General features: G+C 47.8%; 1 protein-coding gene across 1 annotated transcript in view; it reads right to left on the minus strand.

Annotated features, from left to right (window-relative positions):
• Positions 1–19,695, minus strand: part of LOC147102392 (multidrug and toxin extrusion protein 1-like) — a 79,022-nt gene that overhangs the window by 31,267 nt on the left and 28,060 nt on the right. The window contains exons 6-10 of the mRNA XM_085964779.1: positions 15,237–15,281; positions 13,102–13,199; positions 7,604–7,701; positions 5,317–5,430; positions 1,547–1,614 (exon numbers count right to left, since the gene is read on the minus strand). Of these exons, the coding sequence (XP_085820905.1) occupies positions 1,547–1,614; positions 5,317–5,430; positions 7,604–7,701; positions 13,102–13,199; positions 15,237–15,281 (423 nt within the window). The remainder of the gene's footprint in view (positions 1–1,546; positions 1,615–5,316; positions 5,431–7,603; positions 7,702–13,101; positions 13,200–15,236; positions 15,282–19,695) is intronic.

The following is a 19,695-nucleotide window of genomic DNA, read 5'->3' on the forward strand; positions in this document are numbered from 1 at the left end:
GCAGCGTGATGGCCCACGGGATCCCAGGGACGCAGGCGGTGTGGGGGCAGAAGCATACCTGGGATCACGTGGGCCTGGTCCTCCAATCACAAAGCAGAATTCCATTTTAATCATTTCCGAAGCGAATCCCCTAAAGAGATGTAAGGGAATCCTGAAATCTGATCTAATTACAATTTACAGAGTTGGAGTTTTATTTGTAATTACTTTCATTCCACCAACCTCACTCAAAATTACATATTTTTGATAATGTTGGACATCATTAAAACTGTAATCTGGGCCATTATTTGCAGAAACACATTTGATACAGTGTATGTGAAAGTGCTTAATTAATGCCTTAGATATCCCCTTACGCGGATACAAACAGGCCCCGAGCCTGTTTGCATCAACTGCAACATTTCCGTGCGCAGTTGCTGGCCAGTTGGTGGGCAAATAGCCCAACCCTGCGCCAGCGATTGCTTTGTTGTGGCCCGCGCGGATAGCCCGTCAATGCGTACGTTGACAGACCGCAAGTTCCGGATCTCTCACAAGTGCATGCGGAAATCCCGAACTTGCGATGGATTTCAAAGGAGGTATGGCGGTGTACTCTCAGAGTATGCCACCATACCGACTGCAAAATCCAGGCCATTGCTTTTGCTCCTATATCCCAGTGTGTACGTGTACTAAACTGGTGTGGCACTGCACCATAAAGCGCCCAGGTTTGAGTCCTAGTCCGTGTTGTGTTTTGTTGGCAGCAGTGATAGTTTGGCCGTGGTAGTTTTGTGCTAGAAGAGGGGCAAAACAAAACCACCAGATTGCTGGCAACGAACTTCAGCTAGAAAATGCACGGGTGTTTTACCAAACCTTACCAGCTGGAGTAAGTAGATTTAGAGACAGCGCATGTAACAGGTGCAAGGTCTTTTAAAATTCGTTTTATGGGATGTGGGCGTCGCTGGCAAGGCCAGCATTTATTGCCCATCCCTAATTGCTCGAGAAGGCGGTGGTGAGCCGCCACCTTGAACCGCTGCAGTCAGTGTGGTGCAGGTACACCCACAGTGCTGTTAGGGAGGGAGTTCCAGGATTTTGACCCAGCGACGATGAAGGAACGGCCGATATATTTCCAAGTCAGGATGGTGTGTGATTTGCAGGGGAACTTGGAAGTGGCGGTGTTCCCATGCGCCTGCTGCCCTTGTCCTTCTAGGTGGAAGAGGTCGCGGGTTTGGGAGGTGCTGCCGAAGAAGCCTTGGCGAGTTGCTGCAGTGCATTTTGTAGATGGTACACACTGCAGCCACGGTACGCTGGTGGTGGAGGGAGTGAATGTTTAAGATGGTGGATGAGGTGCCAATCAAGGTGCTACCAGTCACACTGAATAATCTATTTTATGCTGCATGACCAATGTGGCATTGACTGTTTTAATAAATTGATCGCCCTAATAAAATGAAAAGTAATTCAGCAAGTGTTTTTGAACCATTTTGATTAAATAAAGTGCTACAAAGTTGAAGCACAATTTTTAAATTTAATACAAATGGTTAAGCAGGTGTTTGTAATCTCACTGAAATTCCAGCCTTACCATAAATGCTGTCGTTAAAACTTGATAAATAATTCCCTGGGCTCCAAGTTCTACTTCATTAACTAGTCCTGTGAAAAGGCAACAGTGCAGACTTTAATAATAAAAGAAATGTCAAAGAAAGATAACAAGACTTGCATTTCTCCAGCGCCTTTCACAACCTCAGAGCATCCCAGAGCGCTTTACAGCCAATGAAGTACTTTGGAAGTGGAGTCACTGTTGTAATGCGCACAGCAAGCTCCCACAAACAGCAATGTGATAATGACCAGTGATGCTGGTTGAGGGATAAATAATCGGCCAAGACACTGGGGAGAACTCGCCTGCTCTTCTTCATGGGATGAGAGCAGACGAGGCCTGGTTTTACTGTCTCAGCTGAAGGACGAGACCTCTGGCAGTGCAGTGCCAGTCTCTGGAGTGGGGCTTAAACCCACAACCTTCTGACTCAAGAGGCATGAGTGCGACCCATTGAGCCACTGGCTGACAAGAGAAGGCCACTTCTGAACAGCCCTACTACCCGGCCTGGCAAATTATTCCAGACATACCGGCCGCGATTTTCCTTACCTCAGCGGGCGACGTCGGTGGCGGGTCCCGACCCCACTGCTGTCTCCACCCTGGCCTCTGAAATGAATTTCCCTAGATTGGGCTTGTTAAGCCCGCCCAGCGCGGTTGCCGGCCAATTAGAGGAAGCAGGTCTGATGACGTCATTTGATGACGCGTCATCAGCCGGTTTCCTTAAAGGGACCATGGCCAACTTTATTTTGACATTTGTGCTGTCAGTGTTCGACAGCATTGAGGTGCTGCAAACACTGACACACACTGCAGAGCTGCACCCAGGCTCTGCCATGACTCCCTCCATATGCTTAGTTGTACGTTAGTACAAAGCCACATTCAACCTCATCCTCCTGTGCCTCTCATCACATCCCCATCACTTTGCCTTCCCTACCCTACTCCTGCACATCCTTACTCACACCAACTTGCCTTGCACCTCCACCCATCCCTCTCTCTCTCCATCTACATTATCACTTTCCCATCTCACTAGCCACCCCTCACACGCACCCTCATCCTTGTCCAATCATACCAGCTAACAACACACAAGGGTAGGCACTTGGATGTTTTCGCCAATATTCATGTAAAGTTTCTGTTAATGTGTTGCAAACATTGAAATCTTTATTTTCAACATTGCATTCTTGGACAGATTTGTGTGCACCTTTGGAAGTGGCTTAGTGAGTTGCAGTGAATGGTGAGACATAACGGTACCCCCCACAATGGTGATGCGTGTGAAAGGAATGGCTTGAGCATTGTCGGGATGCTTTATGGTGTTGGTGTGGGGTGGTGCCAACCTGGCGCATCATGTGGCTGCCAGGATTTACAGCGTCAAGTGAAGTAAATCTGGCCATGGTGAGGCCATCCCTGGCCTCCCGAACAGCAATGCGGTCAGGTGCTGATGCCCTCTGTCCTGTGCAGCATCAGGTGATTGCGGAGAAGGTTGGTGCTGCTGGTGTGCCCGGTGCTGCTGGTGTTGGGGCTGATTGTGGTGGGATTCTGAGGACCAAGGTGAGAGAGTATAAAGGGCACCCATGCTGATGGAATAGATGGCAGGTGAAGTAGAGATGACAGAAACAATCTGTCAATGGTGAGAGAGGTAATGAGGTCAGGCTGGATGGAGACTTGTGTAAAGACTTGCAGCTTGGTGAATCTGTTGTGGAAATGCAGTGAGGAAGAGCTTGTGGCTGAGGGAAGATATCTCTAAGGTGGGAGCTTTTACTGTACATTTGAAACTGTCAATTCAACAGCTGATTCAATGGCCACTAAACTCCCGCCTCAGTTTGACAGACGTGGTCCCCGACCAGCGTGGACCCCATGGGCGAGCTGTCAAATGCAGAAGGTGAGCTGAAATTCAGTCTTAAGTGGCTCTAAACAAGCCACTAATTACCTGAATTGGGTCGCCCGCTGTGAACCCGGCGCTGCGTGTTGGGTCTGCTCAGCGCTGACAGACCCACCATTGGGGAAAGGCGCGTGGCAGCGGGTTCACAGCGGGGTTCCGACCCGCTCGGGGGAAAAAAACTGTCCCACCTGACCCGCCACCGATCGTGCCTGTTGACCCCCCGGAAAATCCAACCCATCATCTATTGTGGGATACCATTTAAAATATTCTTCATTCATTTATATTTGGTCCTACTCTCTTGTTTAAAAAAGTGATATTCAGGGTTTACCTTATGCAAGCCTTTTAATATTTTATATACGCCAACAAAGCTCCCTCTCTCGACTGCCTTTTCTCTAGTTTGTAGCATAGAGTTCGAGTTTATTTTAAACTGTTCCTCACGACTTATCCTTCTTACACTCTGAGTCACTCGTTATTCTGCAATGCCTCCAGCAGTTGTATATCTCTCTTGTAGTCAGCTGACCAGAACTGTACACAGTACTCGTGATATCTCCTAATATTGTGTGTGCTTTTTTAAATTGTCTCACTCCATTGTCTAGACATCGATGGTAACAAACTCCACCGTTACTCCCAGAGCTCGGAGTCCCCCAATCCCAATTCTATTCTACATCAGCTGCCTGGGCCCCAAGCTCTAAATTCCCTCCCTAAACCTCTCCGCCTCTCTCTCCTCCTTTAAGACGCTCCTTAAAACCTACCTCTTTGACCAAGCTTTTGGTCGCCTGCCCTAATATCTCATGTGGCTCGGTGTCAAATGTTGTCTGATAATCGCTCCTGTGAAACGCCTTGGGACGTTTTACTATGTTAGAGGTGCTATATAAATGCGAATTGTTGTTATGTGGTTCAATGTAAAATTCTGTTTGACAACACGTCTGTGAAGCACCTGGAGATATTTTACTACATGCGGAGAGGTTGTTTATTGCCTTTGAGTCAGAGGGTTGCGGGTTCAAGTGCTACTCCAGGGACTTGAGATCATAAAACTAAGCTAAAACTCTAGGGCAGTGCTGCACTGTCGGAGGTGCCGTTTTTCGGATCAGATGTTAAACCGAGGCCCCGTCTGCTCGCTCAGGTGGACGTAAAAGATCCCATGGCCACTATTTCGAAGAAAAGCAGGGGCGTTCTCCCCGGTGTCCTGGCCAATATTTATCCCTCAATCAACATACTAAAAACAGATTATCTGGTCATTATCACATTGCTGTTTGTGGGAGCTTGCTGTGCGCAAATTGGCTGCCACGTTTCCTTCTTTACAACAGTGACTACACTTCAAAAAGTACTTCATTGGCTGTAAAGCGCTTTGGGATGTCCTGAGGTCGTGAAAGGCGCTATAGAAATGCAAGTCTTTTTTTCTTTTTGTTTCCCCTGGCTGGAGAGTTTAGAACCAGGGGTCACAGTCTCAGGATAAGGGGTCGGCCATTTAAGACCGAGATGAGGAGGAATTTCTTCACTCAGAGGGTTGTGAATCTTTGGAATTCTCTACCCCAGAGGGCTGTGAATGCTGAATCGTTGAGTATATTCAAGGCTGAGATCGATAGATTTTTGGACTCTTGGGGAATCAAGGGATATGGAGATCGGGCGGGAAAGTGGAGTTGAGATCGAAGATCAGCCATGATCTTACTGAATGATGGAGCAGCCTCGAGGGGCTGTATGGCCTACTCCTGCTCCCAATTCTTATATTCTTATGAAAGGTGCTATATAAATGCTAATGGTTGTATTTATTTTATACATATGCTGTAAATTATTTCACTAGTGTTGCCTCTTAATTTGAAATGGACTATGCTCCTTACTTAATAAAATGAGCCAGGAGTTTCTGAAGAGGGAATGTTTGTATATTTACCTGCAAGGAAAATTCCAATTTCGTAACACCATGTTTCAATACACATCATAAGCATGCTGGGAATTGCCAGCTGTATAAAGCGGCCCCACTCCTGCAGACAGTCAGTGGACCAACCTGTGCAAGAACAAAAATGGCACAGTTGACACAGTGCACAAAACAAATGTAGAAACTATCGGAGGAGATTAAGGATTAATGAAGGGAGGAGCAGGAAGAGGAAATTCAAGACATTTGGCTGGTCCCACTTTCTAGCTCCAAGGTACGGATGCAGACTGGTCATTTTCAGGACAAGGTCGAATTCACATTAGAAGAATGAGAGGGGATCGCATTGAAACGTATAAAATTCTGACAGGGCTAGACAGACTGGATGCAGGGAGGACGTTTCCCCTGGCTAGGGGGGTCTAGAACGAGGGATCACAGTCTCAGGATACGGGGTAGGACATTTAGGACTGAGACGAGGAGAAATTTCTTCACTCAGAGGGTGGTGAACCTGTGGAATTCTCTACCACAGGAGGCTGTGGAGGCCAAGTCACCGAATATATTTAAGAAGGAGATAGATAGATTTCTAGACACAAAAGGCATCAAGGAGTATGGGGAGAGAGCGGGAATATGGTATTGAGATAGAGGATCAGCCATGATCATATTGAATGGCGGAGCAGGCTCGAAGGGCCGAATGGCCTACTCCTGCTCCTATTTTTCTATGTTTCTATTAACTTGTGATCTTAGTCGTGCCCATCACATAATATCACTGAGCGAATGTTAACTGCTTCTCCTATAAAACGTAGGCAAAACACTGGTGATGGGTCACCCTGGGCTTCTCGTGAACTTTTCAAAGGCTGGCTAAATAATGACAAACGCAGAGGTCTGGAAACAGACCGCCTGCCTACTCTCTCTCTCTCTCTCGCGCTCAAGGAAATGCAACGCATGATGTGGTACTGATCCGTGAAGACCAGGAAGGTCATTGCCTAAACTGGGTTACCCGATGTCAGCAAAGTCAGTGATGGTGGCTGCGCTTAATTTTGTACAGCCAGCTCCAAACATGTAAAAAAAAGAGGGGCATGTTATATCTTACTTTTATAATGCTTGCTTGCACATTCCTGACCCTATGGGCACCAGAACTGCCCGTCAGTCCTTCACTGGGTCTCCTACCAGCGCTCTGCACCTTCCTTCATGGCTGGCTGTCCAACAGGCCTTGGCATTTGTCTACAGATCCCTCTCCCTCATCCACGGCTCTCCGCTTCCTGGCTTACAAGCAACTCAAGAGGGTGGTGAACCTGTGGAATTCTCTACCACACAAGGCAGCTGAGACCAATTAATTAAATATATTCAAGAAGGAGTTGGATATATTTCTTGAGGCTAAAGGGATCAAGGGATATGGGGAGAAAGCAGGGACAGGGTGTTATAAATCTCATCATCATAAAGAAACTACTCATGAAATAACGCTGGATGGCCAGCTGGTGGCGACGTCCAAGGAGTATAAATACTCGGGCGTGGGGCCAGCTTGCCCAGGGACATTTTGTAAGACAGGAACTAGTGAAGTACAACTAGACCTCCATGTTCTGAAACAAGTTGATTAAAGCCTTGCTTTATACTCAAACCAAGTGCGTAGTGAGTTTTATTACGTCACAGGGTACTGAATTTGGATGATCAGCCATGATCTCATTAAATGGCAGAGCGGGCTCGAGGGACCGAATGGCCTACTCCTATCTTCTATGTTTCTATGTAACTCTTCAGGACGCGCAATTAGTCATTTTCCAAATTCTGTTACCTTTCCTGACGTAGCGATGGGTAAGTGCGCTGCCTGGTGAGCATGAGCCAGATAGCCCCAGGGAAGGGGCGCGTGGTCCCAGAGTTGATCCTGGGTCTGTGACGGGTTTGCTGGTCTCAGCTGGCGAGTAGCAGAACCAATACAATTTGCCACGGCGCCACTAAAGCCAGGGAGGGGACCTACCGGCCGGCGTTTCCACATGTAGCTACTGCCCAGTGATCGCTGGTGGAAAGCGTTTGTACCTCGAGTGAGGACACAATCAGGGCTGGGCTGTAATCCCCTCAACGTCAAATCGCTAGCTGGCATTCAGTGTCTTAAGCCCACTGATTAGGTACTGGACAGTTGGCAGCACCCGTGGGACCGTGCACCAGCAAAACGCACCATAACAGAAAGGGAGAGAAGCAGAAAATAAAATGTATAACGTTACATAGAAGTACATAGACTATACAGCACAGAAACAGGCCATTTGGCCCAACTGGTCCGTGCTGGTCACGAGCCTCCTCCCAGATAAACATAAATTACCTGTCCAGGTCCCAACGTACAACTTTTTCCTTCGAATGTATAGGAACAGGAGAATAGCTTGGCAGTACTGAGAAACTACATTGGCCGCAGCGGAGCCTCTGAAAAATATTACGTTCACGTGTTAAGTGCGGCTTCCAATAAAACCTGGGCCACCATTCAATGAGAGTTCACCGCTTCAAAACTCTTGGAAAATAATTTGGCTTTATGCATTAGCTGGCATAAATGCATTTATATAGCACCTTTCACAACCTCAAAGCACTTTACAGCCAATGAAGTATAGCTATTGTTGTAAACTAGGAAACGCGGCAGCCAATTTGCACATGGTAAGGTCCCACAAACAGCAATATAATGACCAGATCATCTGTTTTTAGGTGTTGGTTGAGGGATAAATATTGGCCAGGACACCGGGGAGAACTCCCCTGCTCTTCTTCAAAGTAGAGCCGTGGGATCTTTTACGTCCACCTGAGAGAGCAGACGGGGCCTCGGTTTAACGTCTCATCAGAAAGACGGCACCTCCGAAAGTGCAGCACTCCCTCAGCACTGCACTGGATCGTCAGCCTAGACTTTATGCTCCGGTCCCTGGAGTGGGACTCGAACCCACAACCTTCTGACTCAGACCACGGCTGGCATAGCAACAGGGTACAGCCAGAGACAACTAAGACAAGGGCAGGTGTGTTACTACATGAGCTTTGGCAGTCATTGGAAGACCATCAAAAGTGGTGAGTGGTTTGAAGTTTGCATACTCTGTACAGAATAACTCAGTATACGTTTTACAGAATAACTCAGTCTACAGCGTACTCAAAGGCAGTAACATAATCGTGGGGCTGAGATAACAGCAAACTGCGCAACATTTTCTGTCGTAGGTTTATGACAGGATCTCAACTCCTCGATGCGCTATACTGGAGACTAGATGTTATTCTATCTACACTTTATACCGCGTGGCTGTACATTGCAAGCCTTTCAGTTGTACTTTGATCAAATTACAGGAAACTTCGCGATGTCCGGCACCGACGTGATGCCGATCTATGAAAACTTCCGGACAGACCAGCGCTAATGTTGAAGGATATGGAGGTTTTCATCTCCGTATCTGACAACAAACACTGTTGCTTCGCAACAGCTTGTAAACAGTCGGCCCGTACCTTGGAAGCGTCTCTGTAGCTTAGCAACAGCTTCAGAGAGGCTTTCCAGAGACTGGCTGTTTAAAAAAATGCTAGAAGGAAAAAAACCTAACAAAACGGCTGCTGATTTTTGCCGTTAGATCGAGGTTTCCGGACATACAACCTCCAGATAAACCAAAGTTTCCTGTATATGGTTGCCACAACTTCAAATAATGCCAAGGATTTTCAACGAGGCAACATGTATTTTTATCCCCTGGCTGGACACAGGCCTTAGATTCCACTGACAAACGGGAACCTCCATAATCCCTCCCAGCGCTGTCGAAATTTTATCTAGGGACTGAAGTGCAACTAATTCAGAAATCCAGCCCAATTTCCACTCTCCATTGGTTGGGCAACATTGCATCTGTCAATCCAATAGTGACTGACACCTCCCTGTCTTGGGGGCACCGAGAGCACGAACCTGAACCAAGGCTGGAATTTGAAGCTGGTTCTCCAGTTTCCATGGCAACAGTACTGCGGAGAACCTACTATGATTCCACATAGAGACAGTTACCAACTTTACCTAGACCATCGGATAGCGATCTCAGATGGAGGAATGAAAAATATGGCTGCAGACGACACTTAAGACAACGGAAGCAGGCTCTTCTGGCAAATGTCTTTGCCCTGAGTTGCAAGAACATAAGAATTAGGAGCAGGAGTCGGCCATTCGGCCCCTCGAGCCTGCTCTGCCATTCAATAAGATCATGGGCTTATCTGATCTTGGCCTCAACTCCACTTTCCCGCCCGCTCCCCACAACCCTGGACTCCCTATAGTTCAAAAATCTGTCTATCTCTACCTTAAATATATTCAATGACTCCGCCTCCACAGCTCTCTGGGAAAGAGAATTCCAAAGACTCGGAAGAAATTCCTCCTCATTTCCATTTTAAATGGGCGACCCCTTATTCTGAAACTATGCCCCCTAGTTCTAGATTCCCCCATGAGGGGAAAACATCCCCTCAGCATCCACCCTGTCAATCCCCCTCAGAATCTTATACGTTTCAATAAGATCCCCTCTCATTCTTCTAAACTCCAATGAGTATAGGCCCAACCTGCTCAACATGTGTTACTCTCTGTTCAATCGTTAACCAGGATACAGTAGTATTATGGTTTTGGTACTGGACCAGCAACCCGGAGGTCATGAGTTCAAATGTCATAAAAGCAAGTTGTGAGATACAGGAAACTCTTTTATCTGGCACCGACGGGACCGGCGTGGTGCCGGTTGATCAAAAAGTCCGGATTACAGAAAGGTATACTTACCAAGGTACGAGAGCCCCGTACACGGCCACAGGTGCAGGAGCCCCGGTTACACGGCACTTGTGCAGGAGTCCCGGTTACACGGCCACAGATCCAGGAACCCCGGTTACACGGCCACTAATATATAGTAAAATAAAACTTACCTGAACCTAACTCCTGAATTTTGCCGGTTAAGAGAGATTTCCTGTATATTTCAATAAATCTACTAATTTGTGAGCTTGTACCTGGAGACCAAATGACGATGAAAGCTGCCGAATTATTGCAAAAACCCAACTGGTTGACCAACGTCCTTTGGGAAAGGGAATCAGCCACCACCCCTACTTGACCCTGACCTGATCTACATGTGGCTCAAGTGTCACACTACCTGGTTGACTCTTGACGTTTTCAGAAGTGGCCGTTTAGTTGTAAAAACTGCGACAGAAGGCCCATCATTACCTTCTCAAGGCATCTAGGGATAAGCATCAACCGTGGCCTTAACCGCGTCAGTCACATCCAGAGGACAATTCTTTTTTTTTTTTTAAACTACAGGACAAAAACGAAGGTCTTCTCCAAATAGTGTGGGGTGGCCGGGAAAAGCTAACAAAGAGAGGAAGGTGGAACTTCCGTAAGGTTGGGGTTCATGAATCAGCGCTCAACATACTGGTACTATACAAAAAGAAAATACTGCAAATGCTGGAAACCTGAAATAAAAACAGAAAATGGTGGAAATACTCAGCAGGTCAGGCAGCATCTGTGAAGCGAGAAACAGAGTTAATGTTTCAGGTTGATGACCATTTGTCAGAAAGCTTGCGTGCACTAATTTCACATAGTCGTGAACCCATTTACAACAAACAGATTAATCCTCGTGTAAAAACAGCGCACACAGAAATATAGGAGTGCATTAATCAAACGTGAACTTCGCCCATAGAAGGGTCCAGTCTCCTGTTGCCCCAAGCTGCGCCGGTTCAGTTTGCCTTCTCTTCTTTTTCTGTTAAATGGAGAAACCAAGATGAAGGGCCAAGGCCCACAGTTCAGGACACCACCAAGACCGAAACAATAGGCTGGGAAATCTGAGGCTGAACCAACTGGGGGCTGCTTTTGCACAACTCTCCCAGTGGCCGGTTACATTGAATTGGAGTTTCGCCTCATCGGTCAGACTAAACACCACATTCGCAAGTACCACAGACCCCGTGTTTGCACCCGGGAGTACGGTGCACGGCGCCAAGGAGATCTGCTGGCCACCGACGGTGGAGCAGGTCCGGTTCTCCTACAGACTCCCGTCTTTGTCCTGGATGCTGGACGTCAGGTGGTTGAGTTTCTGGATTTTAAAATTCTCGTCCTTATTTTCAAATCCCTCCTTGGCCTCAGCCCCTCCCCATCTCTGCAACCTCCTCCAGTTGTGGTCTCTTGCCCAGCCACGATTTCCATCGCTCCACCATTGGCGGCCGTGCCTTCAGCTGCCGAGGCCCTAAGCTCCGGAAACCTCTCCGCCTCTCTCCTCCTTTAAGGCGCTCCTTAAAACCTACCTCTTTGACCAAACTTTTGGCCATCTGTCCTAATATCTCCTTATGTGGCTCGGTGTCGAATTTTGTTTGATAATCGCTCCTGTGAAGCACCTTGGACCATTTTATTGCGTTAACGCCGCTGTATAAATACAAATAGTTGTCGTTAATGTTGGAATTAAACTCTTATTTACGTTGGAAATGGGTGCCAAGTATAAATGTCTAAGTGTGCACCGCAAGCTGACAACTGAATCTATTGGCTACATGATGCTCTGAACTATGTCCCGCTAAGTGGACCTACCCTCTTGTATCCACATTTCTCTTTCTTCTCTCTCCTCATTCTCTCTCTCTCTCTCTCTCTCTCTCTCTCGTGACTCCCGTCAGCACATAGAACAGGAGCAGGCCATTCAGCCCCTCGAGCCTGTTCCGCCACTCAATTAGATGATGGCTGATCTGTGTCTTAATTCCATCTACTCTCCTTGGTCCCGTAACCCACTATAGCTTTGCCTAACAAAAATCTATCAATCTCAGTTTCTGAAATGATCAGTTGGAGAATTTTCAAGCGGAGGACTTACAACTTGATATACCTATCAATTCATCCAATGAAAAGCGACGAGTTAAGACAGTAACTATAGGTTTTTATTGGCTAAATAACAGAGCCCACCCTCGTGGGTGATCGGATCCAACAAGGAGGAATACCAGCCAGTCGACCACCTTTATACCTGGGCAAGTAGGTGGAGCCATGGGCGGAGTCAGCAGTGGTCAGCCCAGTTATAACAGCGTGACAAGAGGCGACCTCGTGTAGTGATACAACAGTGTAAACAGTGATAACCATAGTGTAACGATATAACAGTGATAACCATAGTGTAACGATAGTGAACGATAAAAGTGGTTTACCACATTCACCCCTTGTTTAGATTTGAGTCCGGCGGGGTGAAGTGTACTACCAGTTCGGGTATGTCAGTCTGTCCGGAGGCCTCGTAAGCCTTTCCGATCGTCGCAGCAGCGATAACCATAGTGTAACGATAGTGAACAATAAAAGTGGTTTACCACACAACTCACTTACTCACCCCTGCATGCAAATGATTCGGGGGGTGGGGGAGGAGGGGAAAAGAGAAGAGAAAACAAACTACAGGAAACTCTCGTTTAAACGGCACCTAAATATCCGGAATTCTCTATTAACCGGCAAAATTCTCACTCCGAAAACAACACCTCAATAACCGGCAATGTTGCTGAGTCCGAGTCTCCCGCGGTAGCCAAGTTAGTCAGTGGGGGTAGTTCTCCAAACTGCCGCTACTCAGCTTCTTGGCGCTGTCGGAAGTCTCTTCCGATCCGAACACCTCAATAACCGTAAATGTTGCCGAGTCCGAGTCCGTTTAACACAACATTCTGTAGGTGAGTACCCAATTATACTGCACATTTCTTGATATTTTTATTTTTGTTTGTTAAAAATAGCCTCGGTAGATATACCTCTCCGTCATCCGGAATTTTTAATCAACCAGCACCATCCCGGTCTCGTCGGTGCCGGATATGAAAGAGTTTCCTGTATAGGGTAGGACTGTCACAAACAGACGATTATAGTTTTCATTGCAAAATGCTACTTACGGCACTCCCAGCGTTAGCACATACAGGAGGAGGTAATTTACCACAGCGTTAAAGATGTTGGCCACGAGACCAGTGACAATCTGTGGCAGAATAATCCCCTGGAGTGGGAACAAATCAAAGTCAGTTCTCCTTGGTATTTCCATTTAGCTTATCCAATAGACAGTAAAATGGGCAAATGAAATTTAATGCAGAGAAGTGTGAAGTGATGCATTTTGGAAGGAAGAACGAGGAGAGGCGAAATAAACTAAATGGTACAATTTGAAAGGGGGTGCTGAAAGAGCGACCTGGGGGTTTATGTGCACAAATCTTTGAAGGTGGCGGGACAAGTTGAGAAGGCTGTTAAAAAAAGCATTCGTGATCCTTGGTTTTATAAATAGAGGCAGAGTACAAAAGCAAGGAAGTTATGCTAAACCTTTATAAATCACTGGTTAGGCCTCAGCTGGAGTATTGACTCCAATTCTGGGAACCACACCTCAGGAAGAATGACAAGGTCTTGGAGAGGGTGCAGAGGAGATTTACTGGAATGGTCCCAGGGATGAGGGGCTTCAGTTATGAGAAGAAACTGAGATTGTTCTTCTTAGCTCTTTCAAAGAGCTGGCACAGGCACGATGGGTGAATGGCCTCTTTCTGTGCTGTATGATTCTATAATGAGCGGGCTGCACATGGTAGCACTGTGCACTGGAGCACAGCTTGAATACCTCACAGCTTATCTCAACTGCACTGGCCAGAGACGGAGGGAAGGCTTTTGCCAAGTTCTAGTTACCAGGCTTCTAACAGCTGAAGAGCAAAGTTGGAGGGAGATTAGGAATAAGATAAAGGAGATAAGTGGCTCATTGAGGGAGAAAAAGGAAATAGAAGTTATGCCCCAAAACCAAATGAGGCACTGTCCTTCTCGTAACCCCGTGATTCCTTTGGGAAGAGGAGAAAGCGGAGGCCAAATGTCAGGGAAGAAGGGTGGGTGGGGAGGTGGGAAAGTGATCAGAGGATGATTAATTCAGATATAAAAAGATAACCTTCTCCCTCTGGTGCAGTTTCCACTCCATGACCTGTAGGTAGCAACACACAGTACAAAACTGTAGAGAAGATGTTTCCACTTGTGAGTGAGACCAGAACTAGGGGCCATCAATATAAGATAGTCACTAATAAATCCAATCGGGAATTCAGGAGAAACTACTTGACCCAGAGAGTGGTGAGAATGTGGAACTCGCTACCACAGGGAGTGGTTGAAGCGAACAGCAGAGATACATTTAAGTGGAAGCTAGATAAACACATGAGGGAGAAAGGGATAGAAGGATATGTTGATAGGTTGAGATGAAGTAGGGTGGGGGGAGGCTCGTGTGGAGCATAAACACCGGCCGAATGGCCTGTTACTGTGCTGTACATTCTATGTAACCCTAGGCAGTACGTTATTACAGGAAACTTTCAATTTACCGGCACCTAAATAACCGGAAATCTCGGTTAACTGGCAAAATTCAGGAGTAGGTTCAGGTAAGTTTTACTTCATATTGTACTTGCCTTCCTCGATCTGTTGCTGTGCAAGGGTATGGCTGCAGCTGTTGCTAAGCTAGAGACGCTTGGAACTTGTGGCCACTGTTCTGCACTTGTTGCTAAGCAACAGGGTTTGTTGCTTTATACGGAGCTCTCAGCTCTCTGTATCTTTTACTATAGCTTTTGGTTATCCGGAATTTTTGATGAACCAGCACCACGTCGGTCCCGTCGGTGCCGGATAAAAAAAAGTTTCCTGTAGTGACTGGCTTTAAAAAAAGGGAATGATTCCAGGTGGCATGGTGCCAGAATAGGTGTGCCTCAAGTCAGTGGAGGGGTGAGGAAGCAGTTGGGATGACAGGTATGCAAATTGTTCCTCCCTCTTGCTGGGAGGCAGGTGGCCTTTGCCTCCCCATAAAGGTATTGCTGGAAATCAGCAACTTAGCAGGTTTTGGGGGGGGGGGGGGGGGGGGGGGGGGGGGGGAGAAATCTTGGTGCTGCCCTCCTCCATCCCTGCACCACTTGGCATAGTTTGCATTTCCAAAGTCACCCAATTTATTGATTACAGTCGAACTTCCAATTAATAGAAATGAATCAAGAATGCCACATACAGTAATAACCATTAAAAATAAAACATTCAGTGCATGTACCTGATTCTGAAGGTATCTGATCTCTAACTCGTAAAGAAATGCTGCCTAAGAAAGATGAAAAGAAAAATGATGAAAGCAGGTATCAAATCACCGGCAAGATGGACAAGAAAGTTACATTCACACTTTCTTCAAAAACTTGAATCTGGCCTGCACAGGACCAACATTGAACCCGCCACTTGCAATGATCCAAGCGGTAAGAGATTACGGGGGAAAAATTGGGTTGATTTGCCCCTCTCGTTAGCTGCTGTGTTGGGTCCCGGACAGAAATCCACTTCCTCCTGGGCGGAAGTCCATTTCTCTGCTGCTACTGTACCTTATCGTGACCTCCAGTGTCACCATTGCGTTCTCAGTTTTCTGCTGGGAATTTTTCACTCTACGCTGAGCTAGCTCTGATTCTGCTGGTTTGCATCCTGCTCTGGATTCTTCGCCGCTGCTGCCGAATGACCTTCGCTGCTGCTGCCGAATGACCTTCGCTCGTCCGCTTTCCGCCTGCTTCCCACGGTCTTCTGATGTACCTCCACTGGTGTACGAGATCCCTTGGTGTGTGCCCGACTGCTCACCGAGGCCACTGCTCACCTTGGCTGGACTCCTGGATCAAAGCATATGCTCACATGCTGGCTCGTCGTTGATTCTCCTCGCCTCCCCATTTTCCTCGAGCGCTGCGGCCGCGGAGTCTCTGCCCCTCAGACCGCTCCTGGACTCACTCGCCCACCGCATCGGTCTCCGAAACTGGACATTCGTTCAGCGGTGCTCCAAGCTGATCCCACCCTATCTACAAGTCAACTTCATCCCACCACGGGACCTCTAACTTTAACTTTGGACTCGATCTTGCTGTATCCTCCATCTTACAACCAGGACATATCTATCCTAATCTATGCCATGCCGATGTGACTTGAATTTCCCATGTCCATCCGTGTGCGCGTTTTGGCTGCCACTCCGGACCCAAGCCTATTACTCCCAACTCCCTTTTGCTTTCTCTTCACCTTACCTCTCTTGGGCCCTTCTCTCCCGTCTCCTCCACTTCCTTTCATTTCTCTCCTTAAGGACTCTGTGCCCCGAATCCCCAAAGCATTCTCCGAAGGGCCCACTGAAGTACTCGCCATCGCCTCCTTACGAGCAGCAACCCCAACTGCCCCATCCTTCTCTCTCGCCGACCTTCCCAACCAGCACTGGCAGCTCATCTTGGCAACCGCTTTCCCGTCCCATTCGCCTCTCCCAACACTGACCCCGTGCGATAGCAAAATACTGCAGATGTTGGAAATCCGAAATAACAACAGAAAATGCTGGAAAAACTCAGCAAGTCAGGCAACATCCGTGGAGAGAAATTTGAGTTGACGTTTCGGGTTTGACCCTTCTTCAAAACTGGAGAGAAAAGGAACTAGATCGAAGGAGATCGCCATCACCGCCCCTCTCCACAACGTCCATTGACTTGTAAAAACGACCCTTGGCATCCATGACCTTATTGTAGATGATTGTATTGACATCAGGGCCTTGACGGAAATTTGGCTCACGGGTGATGACACCTTGCCCCTTACTAAAGCCTCCCCCCGCCTTGCCCTCTCTCGGGTTCACTGCCGTCCTGTCCTCGCTTAACCTCTTCCCCCCCCATATACGCAGCCTCCCCTTCGACATTGCCGTCTCACATGGCCTCTCTATTCCCCATTGTCCCAAGTCACAGACTATGCCAGCTCTGATCACTTCCTTGTATCCCTCACCACTCACATCCCCGCCAATTCCTTCTGCATCCGCCCCGGGAAAAAAACTCTCCCTCGAGTCACTTACAACGACACTGTCAAACTCCCATACCAATCAGGAAGCTCCTAGGTTCAATCCCAGTCTGCATTAGGCTAGCTGGTCTCAGCCCAGGCAGCAGCAGCTTGGAAGAGGAAATATCAGCTGGAGTTTCTGCTCCCGACTGTATCCAGTAACTCCGCCTGAAAGTCTGCATGTGTGGACATTGGGCGAGGACATTATTAGATTTGGGTGTGACGTGCTCCATGATCAAATAAGGCTGCCAGGACTCACTATCTAGGTGTACACACGGACAATGCCCACCTGGATGAGGTATGAGAAAGCTGCTGATCTTCAGACTCACCAGGCCTTCATGTGTCTGCACCACCTGTGTCAGCCGTGGCTCAGTGGGCAGCACCCTTGCCTCCAAGTCAGAAGGTTGTGGGTTCAAGTCCCACTCCAGGGACTTGAGCACATAAATCTAGGCTTACACTCCAGTGCAGTGCTGAGGGAGTGCGGTGCTGTCTTTCAGATGAGACGTTAAACTGAGGCCCCGTCTGCCCTCTCAGGTGGATGTAAAAGATCCCATGGCACTATTTCAAAGAAGAGCAGGGGAGTTATCCCCGGTGTCCTGGCAAATATTTATCTCTCAACCAACATCACTAAAAAAAAAGATTATTTGGTCATTTTTGTAATGTATGTACCTTTAAGGGAGAGAACTACTTTTTACAACTCCTGTATACTGTAAGTACCGGCAGTGACCACACCTGTATATAAACCCTGAGTAGTGATCTGTACAGTTAGTTCCAGAGCAACCCTCATTCAGTAAACACCTATTGTACCGTTTCTCCTGCAGTCTGTGTCTTATTATACACAGACACAACATTGGCGACGAGCAGATTCGAACCTACTTGCAACTCTGCATCACCTCCTAGGGATTCGCTCCTGGAGAACAGTGGAAGGAGGTCGAGTCCAGAAGCACGAGCGTCGACCACGGGCAACCGCCCAGTCATCCAGCGGAGATTTGAGCATCGCAGGGGAGGCTGTCGAGAGCCAGGCTTGGCTTTCCGGTCACAGTGGTCCAGCGAAACGGTCTGGCAACAGGTACTGCGCAGACCCTTCCCGGACAGCGGCGGCTAGAACCGACCGAGTGGCACAGAAAAAGGCCGAGCAGCGTCGATGGGGGAGAGAGAGAGGGCAGAGCGCACAGGGCGCAGCCGGTGTTCAAGGGCCGAGCAGCGTCAACAGGGGAGAGAGACGAGAGAGAGCAGACCGCAGCCGGTGTTCAAGGGCCGAGCAGCATCAACGGGGGAGAGAGGCGCGCAGGAAAACGCGAGGCGCTGCCATTGCCACGAGGACCGCAGAGAGCGGCATTGGCAGCGGCGCAGAAGCAGCGCACGAAACCCACAGGGCGTCGCCATTTGCCATGAGGACCGCCGAGAGCGGCGTTGGCAGCAGCGCGGGAGACGCCATTTTAAGTCGCAGCAGGGAAGAAAGGAAAGCGCAGGAGACGCCATTTTAAGCCGCAGAGGGGAAGAATAGAAAGCGCGGGAGACGCCATTTTAAGCCAGTCTAACCACACCCAAAAATGCCGAAGAGTGGCAGTATCACAGCGTTCGACAATGAAGTCGAAGATTGGACGACATATGTCGAACGCATAGAAGTATACTGCAATGCGAATGAAGTGCCAGATGACAAGAAAGCGCTGGTATTGTTGAATTCAATGGGTGCAAAAATGTATGGCTTACTACGAAACCTAGTAACCCCAGAGAAGCCAGTAGAAAAGGATTTTGAAAACAGTGTTAATCCTACAGGACCACTTAAACCCCACACCGCTGCTGATAGCAGAAAGATTTAAGTTTCACAAAAGGAACCAGCATAAAGATGAAAGTAATGCTGAGTATTTAACGGAACTGCGCAAGCTATCGAAACACTGCCAGTTTGGAACGGGACTAGCAGATACTTTAAGGGACAAGTTTGTGTGTAGGCTTCAAAGTGAAGGAACCCAGAAACGGCTTCTATCAGAAAAGGATCTTACGCTGGACAAGGCTTTCAGCATTGCAGTATCACACAAAGCAGCAGCACGGGGCGCTGCAGAGATACAACGGAGACCGCAAGAATATGGCACAAATGAAATGTCATACGGAACAGTGAAGTGCTATCGCTGCGGCAGAACAACACACGACCATAATGATTGCTGGTTCAAGGACAAAGTGTGCAGGCAGTGTGGAAAAGTAGGACACATAGCAAGAGTCTGCAGATCAGGAAAGAAAACCAGCAGCAAGAAATCTCCACAGGAGAAGTACAAGAAGGTACATAAGGTGACGGAGAGTAGTTCAGACGAACAGAAAAGTGATACAGACTCCGGAAGCAAGGAGCTGGGTTGTCTGAAACTACATAATGTGATCAAAACGGAGGATCACCAAACTATCTGGGTCACGCTCAAGATAGCAGGAGTCCAAGTGAAAATGGAATTGGACACAGGATCAGCCCTAACAGTCATAAACCGAAGGGACTACAAGCGACTATTCTCACATGTACCCTTGAGAGATACAAAGATTGTCTTGAAGACGTACACGGGGCAAAAAGTCTACCCCAAAGGAAAAATAAGGGTGAATGTTATATATAATGGCAAGGAAACACCAAAAATGGACCTATATGTATTGCCAGATGGAGGACCACCACTACTAGGACGCGAATGGATCCGGAAGATACAGCGAGATTGGCA

This window comes from Somniosus microcephalus, chromosome 22, assembly GCF_052327205.1.
Source record: "Somniosus microcephalus isolate GS21.2 chromosome 22, FLI_Smic_1.0, whole genome shotgun sequence".
NCBI classification, from domain to species: domain Eukaryota; kingdom Metazoa; phylum Chordata; class Chondrichthyes; order Squaliformes; family Somniosidae; genus Somniosus; species Somniosus microcephalus.